At 48.2% G+C, this 17,692-nt stretch overlaps 1 protein-coding gene and 2 long non-coding RNA genes across 4 annotated transcripts; 1 reads left to right on the forward strand and 2 right to left on the reverse strand.

Annotated features, from left to right (window-relative positions):
* Window positions 1–1,944: 1,944 nt before the first annotated feature.
* LOC308595922 lies at window positions 1,945–3,000 on the reverse strand. Its single transcript, XR_014012218.1, has 2 exons — window positions 2,870–3,000; window positions 1,945–2,040 (listed from the first exon to the last, which is right to left on the reverse strand). It is a non-coding gene; the product is annotated as an uncharacterized lncRNA (long non-coding RNA).
* LOC308595892 lies at window positions 2,032–7,887 on the forward strand. Its single transcript, XR_014012187.1, has 3 exons — window positions 2,032–2,046; window positions 2,876–4,431; window positions 4,767–7,887. It is a non-coding gene; the product is annotated as an uncharacterized lncRNA (long non-coding RNA).
* Window positions 7,630–17,479, reverse strand: LOC308595819 (uncharacterized protein). Of its 2 annotated transcripts, XM_081210552.1 has the most exons (5): window positions 17,342–17,477; window positions 16,026–16,181; window positions 11,867–11,968; window positions 10,853–10,978; window positions 7,630–8,703 (listed from the first exon to the last, which is right to left on the reverse strand). In XM_081210552.1, exons 2-5 carry the CDS (start codon window positions 16,179–16,181, stop codon window positions 8,560–8,562), a joined length of 528 nt encoding a protein of 175 aa, XP_081066678.1. In that variant the 5' UTR covers window positions 17,342–17,477; the 3' UTR covers window positions 7,630–8,559. The 2 variants fall into 2 exon arrangements, with proteins under 2 accessions (XP_081066678.1, XP_081066679.1); XM_081210553.1 differs by lacking the exon at window positions 11,867–11,968 and having other exon boundaries at window positions 17,342–17,479.
* Between the last annotated feature and the right edge of the window lie 213 nt (window positions 17,480–17,692).

Raw genomic sequence — 17,692 nt, forward strand, 5'->3', positions numbered from 1 at the left:
CACCATCTTGAACCACCTGGGACAATCTGTTCTGGCAGTCTCATTCCAAAGAGCCCCTCCTGTGGTTCTCTGCTGGTGGCACACTGGGATCTGCTGAGATTGGGGGAGGAGCTGGCTGCAAGGAGGTTTCACACAGGGAGGGGTGAAGGGGAGGAGGAGGGAAGGCAGCACCGGGGCAGGAAGTTCTCCTGCTCTCAAAGAGCAGACTACTACTACTACTACTACTACTACTACTACTACTAATAATAATAATAATAATAATTTATTATTTATACCCGTCCCATCTGGCTGGGTTTCCCCAGCCACTCTGGGCAGCTTCTAACTGAATATTAAAAGCAATACAGCATCAGACATTAAAAACTTCCCTAAACAGGGCCGCCTTCAGTTGTCTTTTAAAAGTAAAATAGTTGTTAATTGCCACAACATCTGCTGGGAGGGTGTTCCACAGGGCGGGCGCCACCACCAAGAAGGCCCTCTGCCTGGTTCCCTGTAACTTGGCTTCTCGCAGTGAGGGAACCGCCAGAAGGCCCTCGGAGCTGGACCTCAGTGTCCGGGTAGAACGATGGGGGTGGAGATGATCCTTCAGGTATACCGGACCGAGGCCGTTTAGGGCTTTCAAGGTCAGCACCAACACTTTGAATTGTGCTCGGAAAGGTACTGGGAGCCAATGTAGGTCTTTCAAGACCAGTGTTATGTGGTCTCGGCGGCCACTCCCAGTCAACAGTCTAGCTGCTGCATTCTGGATAATTGCAGTTTCCGGGTCACCTTCAAAGGTAGCCCCATTTAGAGCACATTGCAGTAGTTCAAGCGGGAGATAACCAGAGCATGCACCACTCTGGCGAGGCAGTCCGCAGGCAGATAGGGTCTCAGCCTGCGTACCAGATGGAGCTGGTAAACAGCTGCCCGGGACACAGAATGGACCTGCACCTCCATGGACACCTGGGAGTCCAAAATGACTCCCAGGCTGCACACCTGGTCCTTCAGGGGCACAGTTACCCTATTCAGGACCAGGGAGTTCTCCACACCAGCCCGCCCCCTGTCCCCCAAGAACAGTACTTCTGTCTTGTCAGGATTCAACCTCAATCCGTTAGCCACCATCATGCTCCAACCACCTCCAGACACTCACACAGGACCTTCACCGTCTTTACTAGTTCTGATTTAAAAGAGAGGTAGAGCTGGGTATCATCCGCATATTGATGAACACCCACCCCAAACCCCCTGATGATCTCTCCCAGCAGCTGCATGTAGATGTTGAAAAGCACACTGCCACATTGGCTGCTTCATAGAATCACAGAATATCACAGAATCTGAAGGGCTATCGCCTGGAAGACAGAGTGAGCTTGCTTTCTGCTGCTCCGAAGGGTAGGACCTAAACCAATGGATTCAAATGTCAGGAAAGCCATGTTACGGATTGGTTACAATACCATCAGTTACATGAAATGTTCAAATTAGATAGAAAGAATAGTTTTTTGGACCAAACTCACAATTCGAAAAAGAACTCCCACAAAACAAAGATAAACTTTTGTCTAAAATGTATATAACCTGTTATTCGAATGGGAAATGAAAGACAAGCTAGTTAAAGCCTCAATGACACACTGGGCAATAGAGATAGGACACAATATAGATTTCAACCTCTGGGGAAATTCAGGAAAAGCGAATTGAAATTTGCATGTTGTTCTTTGAAGGAGAACTACTTGAAAATGATTTACAGATGGTATTTAATTCCGAGTAGGCTTGCTAAAATGTGTAAGTCTGAATCAGATAAGTGCTGGAGGTGCAATGAGGTAGAGGGTATGTTTTATCATATGTGGTGGACTTGTGAAAGGGTAAAAGAATATTGGGAAATGAGCTATAATGAATTGGGGAAAAATGCTTAAAAGTACTCTCCACCTCCCAAAAACAGAGTCCGTTATGTTGGGGATAATTCAGACAGAAATTCCCAGGTATCAGAAAAGGTTATTTATGCATGCAACAACTGCGGTCCGTGTTTTGCTAGCCCAAAAATGGAAAACGAGTGAGGTCCCAACCAAAGAATGGCAACTTACCGTAGTTTTCGCTCCATAACACGCATTTTTTTCCTCCTAGAAAGTAAGGGGAAATGTATGTGCATGTTACTGAGCGAGAAGAGCCGCTGAATGGGGAGGAGAGAGGGACAGAGTGCCTGCTTCTTTAAAGGGGCAAAGCAGGAGGGGAGAGGAGCCGCTTACACGAGTGTAAGCGGCTCCTGTCCAGTTGGCTCCTTTAAAGCAAGCTGGCTCTCTGTATCTCTCTCCTCCCGCTTTGCTTTTCAGCTCGCTAAGGGCGGGGGAAGGAGGGAGAGAAGCAGAACCTGCTTGCTTTAAAGGAGCCTACCAGACAGGAGCCGCTTACACTCGTGTAAGCGGCTCCTGTACAGTAGCCTCCTTTAAAGCAAGCAGGCTCTCTGTCCCTCCAGCAAAGTTTTTCAGCTCGCTAAGGGGGGGGGGGGGAGGGAGAGAAGCAGAGCCTGCCCTCCCCACTTAAAACGTGATTACAAAGCACAGATCCACATGGATCCTCAGGATTTTTGCACTGGGTCACCCCAAATTCACCATCAGATCACATAGCATGTCCATGGCTACAGTTTGCACCAAAAAAATCACGTACCCACTGTTACCTGGGGCTGCAGTGGTGCAAAAACATGGTTACAAACATGGATCCACATGGATCCTCAGGATTTTTGCTTTGGGCTACCCCAAACTCACCATCAGATCACATGTCTGTGGCCACAGCATGAACCACAAAAATCATACATCCACTGTTTCGTTTAGAATATTTTTTTTTCTTGTTTTCCTCCTCTAAAAACTACATGCGTGTTATGGTCAGGTGCGTGTTATCGAGCGAAAAATACGGTAAGTTGACAGAATATGCACAACTTGAGAACTTAACCTATAGAATAAGAAAACAAGAAGAACATATGTTTAGAGAAGACTGGAAAACGCTTACTGAACATATGGAAAATAATTGTGTACAGCTGAAAACCCTGGCAGCATTAAGATAGATTCAACAGTGTAAATACATTTTGATGGATGCAATAATGGAATACTGAATGGTATAGTTTTTGTAAACTATGCAGGGATTTATGATATGTAAAATGAACCATGGAAAGAAAAGAAGGGAAGTCACTGACATCTTAAGGATGTAAATTGAGTATCTGAAATTGTAAAACAAAAAATTTAATAAAAAATATAAAAAAAACAAATGACATGAAATATTCTGAATAAACCTTAGGAATAATTTTCTGATGGCAAGAGCTGGTAAGACCTGTTCAGCCGTGGAATGGTACTCCTCAATGGAGATTTTGAAACAGAGGTCGGATGGCATGCTGTCATGAATTCTTTAGCTGTGATCCCTGTATTGCAGAGGGTTTGACTTAGCAGGGGTCAGCAAACTTTTTCAGCAGGGGGCCGGTCCACTGTCCCTCAGACCTTGTGGGGGGCCAGGCTATATTTTTTGGGGAAAATGAACGAATTCCTATGCCCCACAAATAACCCAGGGATGCATTTTAAATAAAAGCATACATTCTACTCATGTAAAAACACGCTGATTCCTGGACCGTCCGTGGGCTGGGTTGAGAAGGCGATTGGGCCTGATCCGGTCCCCGGGCCTTAGCTTGCCTACCCATGGACTAGACTGACGCTCAGGGTCCCTTTCAACTCTTAAGTCTGTAATTTTTATCAATGCACAACACACAATGCCTGGCTGCACTTTCCCCTGACGCAGTTTGGCTTCACTGAACCCCCCCCCTTTTTTTTTGCAGGTGGGGCATCGCTTTGCTGCTAGGAGAAAACAACAGCAGCCTGGTGGTTAGGAAAGTCACCTGTACAGGTGGGAGGGGAGGAGGCCCAGCTGGCAAGCACCTCTGCTCCAGTGGGAGAAACATGAAAGTAAGCAACCAAGCAGACCTGTGAGTTCAGCACTTGTGTGAGGAGCAGGCTCAGATTTCCCCCTTGCTTGAATTTACAAACGCCAGGAAGAGCGATCTTAAGTTCACTGCACATTATTCATTGAAGGACAACTACCTGAAAATGATTTATAGATGGTATCTAACCCTGAGCAGACTTGCTAAAATGTTTAAGTCTGAATCAGATAAGTGCTGGAGGTGCAATGAGGTAGCGGGTATATTTTATCATCTGTAGCGGACGTGTGTGTGTGTGTGTGTGTGTATGAATACGATTTTCTTTTCTCAAAATAAGTATCCATTTTCTAATCCCCCCCCCCCCCCGTTGACTTCCCTCAACTACCATTTCTGGTTTATTACATCAGATGATACATTCTGCTGTTTATATACACTATTATGTTATCACATTGTTTTACTTCTTGTTCTCTGTAAATAAAGTTGTAAATGTTTATTTAAATCCTGCCAATGAGACTATTTCTATACAGTGGTGCCTCACAAGACGAAAAGAATCCGTTCTGTGATTCTCTTCGTCTAGCGGTTTTTTCGTCTTGCGAAGCAGCCCATTGACGGATTAGCGCTATTAGCGCTATTAGCGTCTTTTAGCGGCTTATCTGCTGATCGGATCAGCTGATAAGCGGCTTAGCGGCTTAGAAAATGGGGGGGAGGGAAAAAAACCAGCAGGAACTTGCAAGACATTGTCGTCTTGTGAAGCAAGCCCATAGGAGATTCGTTTTGCGAAGCACCTCCAAAACGGAAAACTCTTTCGTCTAGCGAGTTTTCCATCTTGCGAGGCATTCGTCTTGCGGGGCACCACTGTATGTGGTGGACTTGTAAAAGGGTAAAAAAGTATTGGGAAATGATCCACAATGAATTGGGGGGGGAGTGTTTAAAAGTACATTTCCAAAAAACAAAAACCAGAGTCCTTTTAGATTGGGATAATTCAGATAGAAACTCTCAGGTGTCAAAAAAGATTATTTACGTATGCTACTACTGCGGCCTGTGTTTCGTTAGCCCCCAAATGGAAAACTAGCGAGGTCCCAACCGAAGAAGAATGGCAACTTAAATTGATGGATTATGTGCAGCTTGCAGATTTAACATATAGAATAAGAAAACAAGAAGAACATGTGTTTAAAGAAGACTGGAAAATGTTTACTGATTATTTGGGTGAAAGTTGTGTACATTTAAAAACACTGGTAGCATTAAGATAAATTCAACAGTGTAAACATGTTTTGATGGTGTAACAATGGATTACTGAATGCTTTACTTCATGTAAAATATGCAGGGGTGTATGGCATGCAAAATGAACCACGGAAAGAGAAGAAGGGAAGTCATTGATTTAAGGTTGTCTAAACGATTATCTTGAAATGTAAATTAGAAAAACTTAATAAAAACTATTTTTAAAAAAACGAATTTACAAACCCCAACTTTCTAGGTAAACAAGTTTAAATATAATAATAATAAAGTTTTATTTATACCCTGCCCAGAGCCAGGCTCAGGGCGGCTAACACCAATAAAATGACAATAAAACATAATGGGGGGGGGGGGACACGCAAAGAAACAAAAACCAGTTTATTACAATGCGGGTTGAAATACAGTTTAAAATGCAGTCTCATTTTAAAAGTAGCCCATAGATCAAAACCATAAAGGGAGGGAAACATAAGGGTCAGACTGAGTCCAAACCAAAGGCCAGGCGGAACAGCGCAGTCTTGCAGGTCCTGCGGAAAGATGTCAAGTCCCACAGGGCCCTGGTCTCTTGTGACAGAGCGTTCCACCAAGACGGGGCCAGTACTGAAAAGGCCCTGGCCCTAGCTGAGACCAATGAAACCACCTTGAGGGTTGGGACCTCCAGAATGTTGTCATTTGTGGACCTTGAGTTCCTCCGTTCGGCATACCAGGAGAGGCGGTCCCGTAGGTATGTGGGTCCTAGGCTGCATAGGGCTTTAAAGGTCAAAACCAGCACCTTAAACCTGACCCTGTACTCCACCAGGAGCCAGTGCAGCTGGTAAAGCACTGGATGAATGTGTTCCTGCGGCGAGGACCCCGTAAGGAGCATCGCCGCGGCATTCTGCACCCGCTGGAGTTTCTGGGTCAGCAGTTATGTAGGGAGAAAACCACCTGGGGTATTGGGGTTTCCTTGTATATCATAAAGGAGTGCCAAGTTCCAGGTATTACTCTTAGTATATACAGTCCTTGGAAATGGCTTACCTACAAGATTGCTTTAGTCCCTAGGTGCCAACTTGACAGGTTCCCCATAACTGCACTGCATTTTTAAGAACTCAGCCCTTTTGTACAGCAGCACACACTATGGAACTCCTTGCCTGTTTATATCAGCCAGCCCCTTCACTGCACTTTTCTTGGCATCTGCTAATAAATACTTGTTTTGACAAGTATGTTAGATATTTAGGAAGTTGATGCAAGTCTTAATATGTTTTTAGCCTATTGTTTAGCTTTGCGAAAGCCTTACTCTTGTTTATTTTTCTTATTGACTATTTTATTGTTTTATCCTTTTTTGTGTAAACCGCTTTGAGGTTTTGTTTGTTTTATTTTCTACAATGAAGTGATGTTTAGATTTTATGAAATAAAAACAGTGGAAATAGTGAGTGGCTGCAAGGAAGAATTAAGAAGCTAATGAAAAGACTGAGGATTAAAAACAGGGATTGCAAATTATTATTTTTAAACAAACTGCTGCTCACTGTTGCCAAGTGGGTCTGGCGCTGATGGCGCTGCCGCAATCTGCCTCTGCTCTGTTATTCAGGCAACGCACTTAGGATTGATTTTTCTGTGCCATTTAGGGCAAGAGAGCAAGCTGGATCAACATCTGTTCAGAAAAGGACACATCCCCAACCAACCAGCTTCCTTCCTTTCCTGGAACAGCTTAGCGCACAGCTGGAGGAGCTCGCAGACCACAACTGCTCATCGCCTGTCTTGACATCTTATGACAGGGGTCAGCAACCTTTTTCAGCCGTGGGCCGGTCCACCACCCCTCAGACCATGTGGGGGGCTGGACTATATTTTGGGGAAAAATATGAACGAATTCCTATGCCCCACAAATAACCCAGAGATGCATTTTAAATAAAAGGACACATTCTACTACGTACCTCTCCTGGTATGCCCTGCGGAGGACCTTAAGGTCCTCAAATGACAACACTTTGGAGGTCCCAAGTTGAAAGGTGGTTAGATTGGTCTCAACTAGGGCCAGGGCCTTTTCAGTACTGGCCCAGAGTTGGTGGAACGCTCTGTCACAAGAGACTAGGGCCCCGCGGGACTTGACATCTTTCCGCAGGGCCTGCAAGACAGAGCTGTTCCACCTGGCCTTTGGTTTGGACTCAGTCTGACCCTTATATTTCCCTCCCCTTATGGTCTTGATCTATTGGCTACTTTTAAAATGAGGCGGGGTATTTAAAAATGTATTATTATTTATTTATTATTATTATTACTCATGTAAAAACACACTGATTCCCGGACTGTCCACGGGCCGGACTGAGAAGGCCATTGGGCTGCATCCGGCCCTTAGTTTGCCTACCCCTGTCTTATGCAGCCACCGCTTTGCACATTAACCCAGCCACAGGGTCATGGAAATAAAACCACACAGAGCCTGGCAACCAGTTGTACATAATGGCTGTGAGACAGAGCACCCAGGATCCAGAGGGGTCACTGTGGTTGCAGAGGGGCACATTTGTAGATAAAACAACAAAGACCCTTGCAGCGTCTTTGTGATAAGCAGGTTTATTGTGATGAACTCACATTCTCAGATACATTTCAGCAGAGGCATTTTGCTGGGGCCTGGGTGGTGCACTCTGGGTACCCTTGGAATGACACAGAGAACTCTAGGATTGTGTGAAGCCACTTTTCATGCCCCCAGCACTGCTGCTGCTGCCCAAGAGAATCGCCTGGGCTGCTAGTATATTTGGGGTGGGGCAGGGAGGCTAAATACAAAGGACATTCTGGCCACAAAAGGCAACACAGCTTTGAGCTCTGGGCTTTTCAGTCCATTTGAAGCTGGAGTAGATTTCTGTAAATTAAGTGAGTCTATCGAATTGGCAAAATTAACTTCAATTATAAGATATCAATCAAATCAAAAGTTAAGAATGGAGTGGAAGTATTTCGAAGATTATATGTCAAAATATTGTTCTAAAAATGCTATGCTAATAGGCTTAGACTAAAAAATGTAAGCAATAACAAACCCAATAAAGAAAGAAGGAAAAATCAGAATTTAACAAAAATATAGAATGCAAGGGGGAAAAGTAGAAAGAAATATAAAGAAGTCGAATTGCTGTGGAGGGAAGCAGAGGGTGGGAGGTGGGTTTTATAATTAAGTGTATAATTATGCAGCTGTTGTAATTTAGATATTATATTTTATGTGAGGGAATCATTGGGAATTTTGGTTATTATGTATATATGTTAAGTTTCAGTAAAGATCTTTGAAGGGGGGAGGGAATAGATTTTTGACTTTATTTAAGACCAAGTCTGGACCACGGAGGTGAGATGAGCTGCAGATGTGAAAAGACACCACCTTCTCTGCTGAGCCCAGCTCAGTTCCCAGCCCTTGTTGCACCTGTTGTGTTTTGATTTGTTTACCTAGCAGATAAGGAGACACAATCCCGAAAGAGGACCTTCCAATGGGCCAGGAATGTCCGGCGTCAGGGGCGAGGCTCTCCTCCCGCCAGCAGGAGGTCCAGGTAGGCCCCTGCCAGAAGGTCCTCCTGGCGAACGCCCAGCTCCTTCATCAGCTGCCGGGCCACCTCTTCACCATCCTGGGGGCTCTGTTGCTCCTGAAGAACCACCTACGGGGATGGAACAGAAGCTAAGAAGAGGCTGCTGGGCAAGGCCAAGGGCCCTTCCAGACCACCATCCTGCTCTCCCGTTGGCCATCCAGATACCCCAAAGGCAAACCCACAAGCACAGTTTGAACACAAGAGAAGCTCCCCCTTCCTGAGGTTTCAGGCAACGGGGATTCAGAAGCATTTACTGCCTCCAAAAATGGAGGCAGAGTCTAGCTCTCCTGGCTTGTGGTCATCGCTATCCCTCTCCCCCTCCATGAGTTTCTCCAACCCTCTTTTAAAGCCATCCAAGTTGGTGGCAGCGAAGGCCATTCCACGTGACGCGTTGTTGGGGCGTCTTCTGTGTTTCCCGCACTAAGGGGGAGATCCCTTGGGGGAGTCGAGTGGGCTGGTCTACCAGTGAGGTGGAAAACCTAGACTGAAGCCAGACTGAGTGTGCGTGTCAATAATAATAATAATAATAATAATAATAATAAGAAGAAGAAGAAGAAGAAGAAGAAGAAGAAGAAGTAGTAGTAGTTATTATTTATATCCCGCCCATCTGGCTGGGTTTCCTCAGCCACTCTGGGCAGCTTCCAACAGAATAGTAAAATACAATAATCTATTAAGCATTAAAAGCTTCCCTAAACAGGGATGCCTTCAGATGTCTTCTAAAAGTCTGGTAGTTGTTTTTCTCTTTGACATCCGATGGGAGGGCGTTCCACAGGGCATGTGCCACTACCGGGAAGGCCCTCTGCCTGGTTCCCTGTAACCTCACTTCTTGCATGGAGGGAACCGCCAGAAGGCCCTCGGCGCTGGACCTCAGTGTCTAGGCAGAATGATGAGGATGGAGACGCTCCTTCAGGTATACTGGACCAAGGCCGTTTAGGGCTTTCAAGGTCAGCACCAACACTTTGAATTGTGCTCGGAAACGTGCTGGGAGCCAGCGGGAGACCGGTGTTATGTGGTCTTGGTGGCTGCTCCCAGTCACCAGTCTAGCTGCCGCATTCTGGATTAATTGCAGTTTCCGGGTCACCTTCAAAGGTACCCCCACGTAGAGCGCATTGCAGTAGTCCAAGCGGGAGATAACCAGAGCATGCACCACTCTGGCGAAACAGTCTGCGGGCAGGGAGGGTCTCATCCTGCGTACCAGATGGAGCTGGTAGACAACCACCCTGGACACAAAATGGACCTGCGCCTCCATGGACAGCTGTGAGTCCAAAATGACTCCCAGGTTGTGCACCTGGTCCTTCTGGGGCACAGTTACCCCATTCAGGGCCAGGGAGTCCTCCACACCTGCCCGCCCCCTGTCCCCCCAAAACAGTACTTCTGTCTTGTCAGGATTCAACCTCAATCTGTTAGCTGCCATCCATCCTCCAACTGCCTCCAGACACTCACACAGGACCTTCACTGCCTTCACTGGTTCTGATTTAAAAGAGAGGTAGAGCTGGGTATCATCCGCCTGCTGATGAACACCCAGCCCAAACCCCCTGATGATCTCTCCCAGGGGCTGTATGTAGATGTTGAAAAGCATGGGGGAGAGGACAGAACCCTGAGGGACCCCACAAGTGAGAGCCCAGGGGTCTGAACACTCATCCCCCAACACCACATTCTGGACACGGCCCAGGAGGAAGGAGCGGAACCACTGCATAACAGTGCCCCCAGGTCCCAGCCTCCATCTCCAAAGCAGTGTGCTGCAGTCCTGATAGGGTGGTTCTGAATGGGGCCTCAACAGGTCTTGGCAGGGAGCTGCAGCGATTAAACAGGAGGCACCCCTTGTGCTGCCTCCTCACCTGTATAGATAATATAGAGGACTCTCTGCCCAACTCCATAACTAGAACCCAATTTAGAAAGACGGTTTGATCTGGTTTCTTGGCTTCTGGTTTCCTCGCATCCCTTGCCAAAAGAAGCTGGAAGAACTCTGCCTGCACTTCTGTTCAGTCCCCCTGACCTGCCTAGATTTCTTCCACCTCCCCTCGGATCTGCTACCTTGACCAGATTCCTCTCCCCTGGTGCAACCAGATCCCACTGGGCCTTTATTCCGCTTTGCTCCTTTCTCCAGGCCAAATCCTGCCTTCAGTCTCAACTCCCAAGCCTCTTGTCTGAGCAATGCCTCCCTCCAGGGCCAGATTTCACGTCCGCTGGCTGACCTAGCACTCCCAGCTACCCTCACCTCCAGCTCCATGAAGTCGCCCAGCCCTTCCACGCGATCCACATGGACACGGGTCTGGCCCACCAGGTAGAGGCGCCGCTCCTTCTTCACTGTCCCCTGCACCCCAAGGGCCTGGGACAGCACATCCTGCAAGGGGAAGAGCGAGTGGGGGTCAGGCAGAGGGAGAGCAGCATTCACACATGCACATATCAGGTTCTCCACCAGGTCTACCAACCAGCCTGCGCATGCCACACGAAAGGTCCTGAGTTCGGACCCTGGTTGAAAGGCTCTCAAGGGAGGAGAGCTGGGAAAGGGCTCTACTTCTCTGCATCTCAGGCCTTGGACAGCAGCTGCCAGTCAGAGGAGGTCAGCGGCAGCATTATTATTCGCTGGGTTCATATCCCACCTTTCTACTAAGGCACCTGTAATGTGTATGGGTTGCTCGTGCGTAAGTTGCCGCCTCTCCAGGCTTTGTTGCCTTGCTAAACCTTTCAGTCTGGGCAGCCCTTCACTCCGTGGCTGCCTCAGTCACTAGCAGAATCCGTCAGTGGGCGTTTCTTAAATCTTTTCCAACATAAAAGTTGTTTGACACCCAGTCTCCTCCTACTCTCTCTGCGCGGAAGTCTTCTGCGCAGGGTGGGCGTGGGTAGCGGAGGACCCGTGCTCTCCCCGCTGGTGCCCGGTGAAGAGTCCTGGAGGCCTCTCGCCGATTCCACCATCAGCCCTTCTATATCCCTGGTGTTGCGCTGATTTGCTTCCCCATCTGCGGAGCTGCCTCTCTCCCTGCTGGGCCCTTCTCCAGCATCATTTGAGAGCCTTCCCTCCGCCTCTAGCTCCGATGTCAGTTCCCTGACAGCACCCAAAGCAGTTCTGTGGTACCTTGGTTCTGAAACGCCGAAAACCCGGAAGTAAGTTGGCGGGGTATAAATTATTATTATTATTATTAGGGATCCCCCATCCAGGTGGGCTGCTCGGCAGCATCCAGGAGCCTTTAGAAAGCACAGCGAGAAACAGCTCCCCCCCCCAAGGAATTACCGTAAGCCCGGTGGGATCATCCGTGGGTGAGATGGCATAATGCGAGAGCTTGGGGCCTTCGGCGTCAGGGCGGTTATAAAAGACCAGCTGCCCACGGCCGTCCTGGGAAGAGAAGATTTGGCGTCAGCCCATGGGGGATGAAACAGCTGCCTCGAGATGAAAGGAAGTTCGTGGTATGACCATTTTCATTCATCAGGATGTGAAGTATGCCCCTCTTTTCCCCCTGCACCGTCCTATTTCCCAGAATTCAGTCTGAGAAGAAATGCAACATGCCACAAATGGATTCCCTCCCCCTCCAGGGCGGTGTATAAATAATAAAATTATTATTATTATAATCTCATTTTTGCAAATGTAGCTCTTTTCTTTTCTTTTTCTTTGCAATTTTCAATTTTATACACTTCAATAAATTTACAATCATTTTAACATTTCTTCCTTCCCCCTCTTTCTGCAGTTCCTTAAATTTATTTTTTACATTTTCTGCATATTCCAAATTAACTTATTCATTTATTCTTCTACTTTAAATATATATTCTTATAAATCTGCAGGTTATTGCAATAATCCTGCCTATGTTCTTATCTGTTTACAGTGTGTTTGTAAATATTCAACAAACCATTTCCATTCTTTTATAAACAGTTTGTTATCTTGATTTCCTATTCTTCCGGTAAGTTTCGCCATTTCTGCGTATTCCCTAGATTTTTGTATCCATTCTTTTGCTTCTTTCCACTTTTGGGCGAGTGACAGTCTTGCTGCTGTTGTCGCATACATGAATAAATTTCTATACCTTTTAGGTAGTTCTGTCCTTATAATTCCTGAAAGAAAAGCTTCTGGGTTTTTTTTACAAAGGTTATTTTAAGCATCCTTTTCAATTCATTATGCATCATTTCCCAGTAAGCTTTAACCTTACTATGTATGATAAAAAGAACCTTTTTTCCTCTTGCAAATGTGGCTTTTCAATCAGCACTACCTAAAAGGAATGGAAATTTTTCAGCTCCCCACCTGTAAAAATGGGTCCTGGCCTCTCCCTCACAAGATCTTTCGGAAGAAAAATCATACGAGTCCACAAAGCACTCTGGAAACTGAAAGGATCCTTGAGAGGAGATTTAAAGTACTACTAGAGATGGGTATCAGGCTCTTGACTTCAACCGTTGCCTAGTTCTGAGCTAAGAGAACTCCAGAATGGCCTCACCCTTGGACTGACGACAAATTTCCTGCTAATAATTTATCCACCCACCTGCAGAGTTTGAACTTTGGTTTCCTGGAGGCTGACGGCTCGCTTGAGGTCAGTCCAATAAAGCAGGGAAAATCGGGCAGCAGTTGGAAGTTCAAGGCCAGGGCAGGGGACCTGTCTTCAGCTCAAGGGCCACATGTCAATGGTGGGTGGAGCCAGAGGCGAAAGTGGGTGGGGCAATAAAAAGAGATGTTTACCTGTGTGCAGTAAAGGTAAAGGGACCCCTGACCATTACGTCCAGTCATGACCGACTCTGGGGTTGCGGCGCTCATCTCGCTTCATTGGCTGAGGGAGCCGGCGTACAGCTTCCGGGTCATGTGGTCAGCATGACTATGCCGCTTCTGGCGAACCAGAGCAGCGCACGGAAACGCCGTTTACCTAACCCGCCAGAGCGGTACCTATTTATCTCCTTGCACTTTGACGTGCTTTCGAACTGCTAGGTTGGCAGGAGCAGGGACTGAGCAACGGGCGCTCACCCCGTTGCGGGGATTCAAACCGCCAACCTTCTGATCGGCAAGTCCTAGGCTCTGTGGTTTAACCCACAGCGCCACCCGCATCAATGGTGGGTGGAGCCAGAGGCGAAAGTGGGTGGGGCAATAAAAAGAGATGTTAACCTGTGTGCAGTAGGTACACACAAAACAACTCTCTCTATCGTCTGACCCAGTGGTTCTCCAAGGGAGAGAAGTGCCACATTAGTGTGGCATTGAGAGTCAAGGGTAATCAAAGAAACATTCAAATATTTCGATGTACAGTGGTACCCCGCAAGACGAATGCCTCGCAAGACGGAAAACCCGCAAGACGAAAGGGTTTTCTGTTTTGGAGGCGCTTCGCAAGACGAAAGCCCATAGGGAAATGCTGGCGGTCGGGAGCAAAGACTTTCGCCCACAGCCGGCCTTCAGAAGAGGACCTCTTCTGAAGGCCGGCGGGGGGCAAAAGTCTTTGCTCCCCCCCCCCGCCTGCCTTCCCCCCGCCTGCCCCGGCGATCTTAAAATGCTGGCGGGCGGGAGCGAAGCGTTCGCTGCCGACCCCCAGCATTTTAAAATCTCCCCGTGTCCCGGGGAGATCTTAAAATGCTGGGGGTCGGGAGCGAAGCGCTGCCGACCCCCAGCATTTTAAAATCTCCCCCTGTCCCGGGGAGATTTTAAAATGCTGGGGGTCGGGAGCGTTCGCTGCCGACCCCCAGCATTTTAAAACGCTGTTCCGAAGCGGGGGGCGGGAACATCTGCCCCAGCCGCCCCACTTCGGAACGCTGTTCCGAAGCGGGGAGGGGGGGCGGGAACAGCTGCCCCATCCGCCCCACTTCGGAACGCTGTTCCGAAGGGGGGAGGGGGCGGGAACAGCTGCCCCATCCGCCCCACTTCGGAACGCTGTTCCGAAGGGGGGAGGGGGGGCGGGAACAGCTGCCCCATCCGCCCCACTTCGGAACGCTGTTCCGAAGGGGGGAGGGGGGCGGGAACAGCTGCCCCATCCGCCCCACTTCGGAACGCTGTTCCGAAGTGGGGAGGGGGGGCGGGGACACCTGGCCCAGCCGCCCCACTTCGGAAAGCTGTTCCGAAGTGGGGCGGGGGGCGGGAACACCTTCTGAAGGCGGGCAGGGGGCGAAAGTCTTTGTCCCCCCTGCCTGCCTTCCCAGGGGCTTTTAAATTGCCCCGGACAGCAGAGCTGTCCGGGGCGATTTTAAAATGCCGCCCGCCAGCATTTTAAGATTGCCCCGGACAGCGGAGAAGTCCTCCGCTGTCCCAGGGTTTTTTAAAATGCTGGGGGTGGGAAGAAAAGCCCTTGTCCCCCCCCCCAGCCTTCAGAAGAGGTCCGGGGACAGACTGTCCCCGGACCTGGTCTGAAGGCGGTTTCCCTAGGAACGCATTAATTGATTTTCAATGCATTCCTATGGGAAACCGTGCATCGCAAGACGAAAAAACCGCAAGACGAAGAGACTTGCGGAACGAATTAATTTCGTCTTGCGAGGCACCACTGTAGTATAGCATAGTACCATTTATTATATAGATAGATATAGATATATTCAAGAGCATTGGCCATTCTTCTACAGTTCTCCATGTCATATTATTGTGAACAGGGATTTTCAACTCTGACCAATCTGAAAGCTTAGAAAAGACAAAGGCTTCTTTGTGTGGATGAAGAGAGTTTATTTGTCTCAAATTAGACCTGATATTAGACCTGAGAGCTGGACCATAAAGAAGGCTGATCGCCGAAGAAGAACAAACCTATCCATTCTTAAGGAAATCAGCCCTGAGTGCTCACTGGAAGGACAGATCGTGAAGCTGAGGCTCCAAGACTTTGGCCACCTCATGAGAAGAGAAGACTCCCTGGAAAAGACCCTGATGTTGGGAAAGATGGAGGGCACAAGGAGAAGGGGACGACAGAGAACGAGATGGTTGGACAGTGTTCTTGAAGCTACCAGCATGAGTTTGACCAAACTGCGGGAGGCAGTGGAAGACAGGAGGGCCTGGCGTGCTCTGGTCCAGGGGTTCAAAAAGAGTCGGACACGACTAAACGACTAAACAACAACAACAAGACCTGATATAAATGGGATTATCTGGCAAAAAAGCAATCTCACTCAAATCTCTCATTGAGTATGCATGCATATTTAAGGTACATACGTAAGAGGCTAGTTTATAATTATATTTTGGGAATGATTCATGTTCTTATGCAGTTGCATCGTTTTATACCCCTGGATGCCCCATGATTATATTCTAAAGAAGTTGTGTTCTGCGTTATAAATCAAGCACTGCTATGAGTTGTTCCTTTTTGTTTTCCCATGTATTTCTTATCAATTTAAAAAATTGGTGTGGCGCAAGCTAATTTTTATTCTGAGAACCACTGCTCTGACTAGACAAAGAAGCAGATTATCAGAGTTCAGAGACACCCTGCATCTAAGCACGGAAAGACTCCCATCTGCGTTGGCTCACTCACCCTGAAGTCCCGAAGTTTCAGTCGCCCGTTGGGGGCAGAAAAAAAGGTGTCTGTCTGAAGAATGACACAGCCTGGGGATCCGCTCAGCCGCTCAGCGTTCCTTAGTAGCTCTGCCCGGTCCCGAACCCGCGCCTTGATCTCCACGTTTGCTGGCATCTGGAAGAAAACAGCGATGTTCAAAAGAGGCAAATAAGATTATCCAGGGCAGGTGTTTTCAAGGTCCTGGGAAACTCTTTGCAAATCCCTGCACACCAAGGTGTCCCACTACCCAAACCACAGGTCTGCCACGGAACAAGCATTGCAGAGAATTCTCTCATTGTATGCAGGGAGCTGGTCAGTTTCCCTGTTGCCCCAAGGCAGGTGAGTTTAGCAAAATCACACTCTGGCTACGAACCTTAGGAACCTCAGGGAGAAGAATTTATATATAAAAAGACTTGAATACTGCTATATTGTAAAAGAAAAATATATCAAAGCAGTTTACAGCAATAAAACCATAAAACCATAACATAAAAGCCATCAAGAAGTTAAAACAGTGTGATGCGGCAGCTAAAAAAGCTAATGCAATTCTGCGCTGCATCAATAGGAGTATAGCATCTAGATCAAGGGAAGTAATAGTGCCACTGTATTCTGCTCTGGTCAGACCTCACCTGGAGTACTGTGTCCAGTTCTGGGCACCACAGTTCAAGAAGGACACTGACAAACTGGAACGTGTCCAGAGGAGGGCAACCAAAATGGTCAAAGGCCTGGAAACGATGCCTTATGAGGAACGGCTAAGGGAGCTGGGCATGTTTAGCCTGGAGAAGAGGAGGTTAAGGGGTGATATGATAGCCCTGTTCAAATATATAAAAGGAGGAGGGAGAAAGGTTGTTTTCTGCTGCTCCAGAGAAGCGGACACGGAGCAATGGATCCAAACTACAAGAAAGAAGATTCCACCTAAACATTAGGAAGAACTTCCTGACAGTAAGAGCTGTTCGACAGTGGAATTTGCTGCCAAGGAGTGTGGTGGAGTCTCCTACTTTGGAGGTCTTTAAGCAGAGGCTTGACAACCATATGTCAGGAGTGCTCTGATGGTGTTTCCTGCTTGGCAGGGGGTTGGACTCGATGGCCCTTGTGGTCTCTTCCAACTCTATGATTCTATGATTCTACGAACACAAAAAACGGCGCCAATTTCTTGTTGGCAAAGGACAGCTGGACATAGAAAGGGCCCCATGACCTTCAGTCGCTTAGGGCCTCATCAAACCTCAATCCGGCCCTGCCCCCCCAGCTCACCCCATGCTCTATATCTCAAGCACTGGGGTTGCAGAAGCTGAACCCACCGTCAGTCCCAGAAGCTTGGCCGGAGCCCCCAAGCCCGACCCCGACCCGCCTCCGCGTTCCCACAAGCACTCGAACACGTGTCTCCCGCGCCTAGGCTTCCCTTCTCCCTGACCGCTGTGATTGGCCTCCCGCTGCAGAGGCGGATCTTGAGCGGCGGCTCCGGATTGGCCGCGGGGTTACGGGGTGGGGCCTGACCAAGGCCGCGCCCACCTCTCCGTCGGCAGCTCCGTCGACGTTGACGCCGCGAGAGGCCAATCAAAGCCGGAGCCAAGGAGGACGCGCGGCGAATGAGAGCGAAAGGGGCCGTCCAAGCGACGGAGAGGCGATTGGGCGGGCCGGGGCCCGGTGGG

This window comes from Podarcis bocagei (genome assembly GCF_964188305.1).
Source record: "Podarcis bocagei genome assembly, chromosome: 10".
In the NCBI taxonomy this organism is placed as follows: domain Eukaryota; kingdom Metazoa; phylum Chordata; class Lepidosauria; order Squamata; family Lacertidae; genus Podarcis; species Podarcis bocagei.

Excerpts from the sequence above, each read along its gene's own strand:
- LOC308595819 (XM_081210552.1), bottom strand. The coding sequence starts at position 16,181 with ATGCCAGCAAACGTGGAGATCAAGGCGCGGGTTCGGGACCGGGCAGAG. Across the intron at positions 11,969-16,025 it reads TGAAACTTCGGGACTTCAGG|GACGGCCGTGGGCAGCTGGT; the intron begins GTGAGTGAGCCA and ends TTCTCTTCCCAG. Across the intron at positions 10,979-11,866 it reads ATGATCCCACCGGGCTTACG|GATGTGCTGTCCCAGGCCCT; the intron begins GTAATTCCTTGG and ends TTCCCCTTGCAG.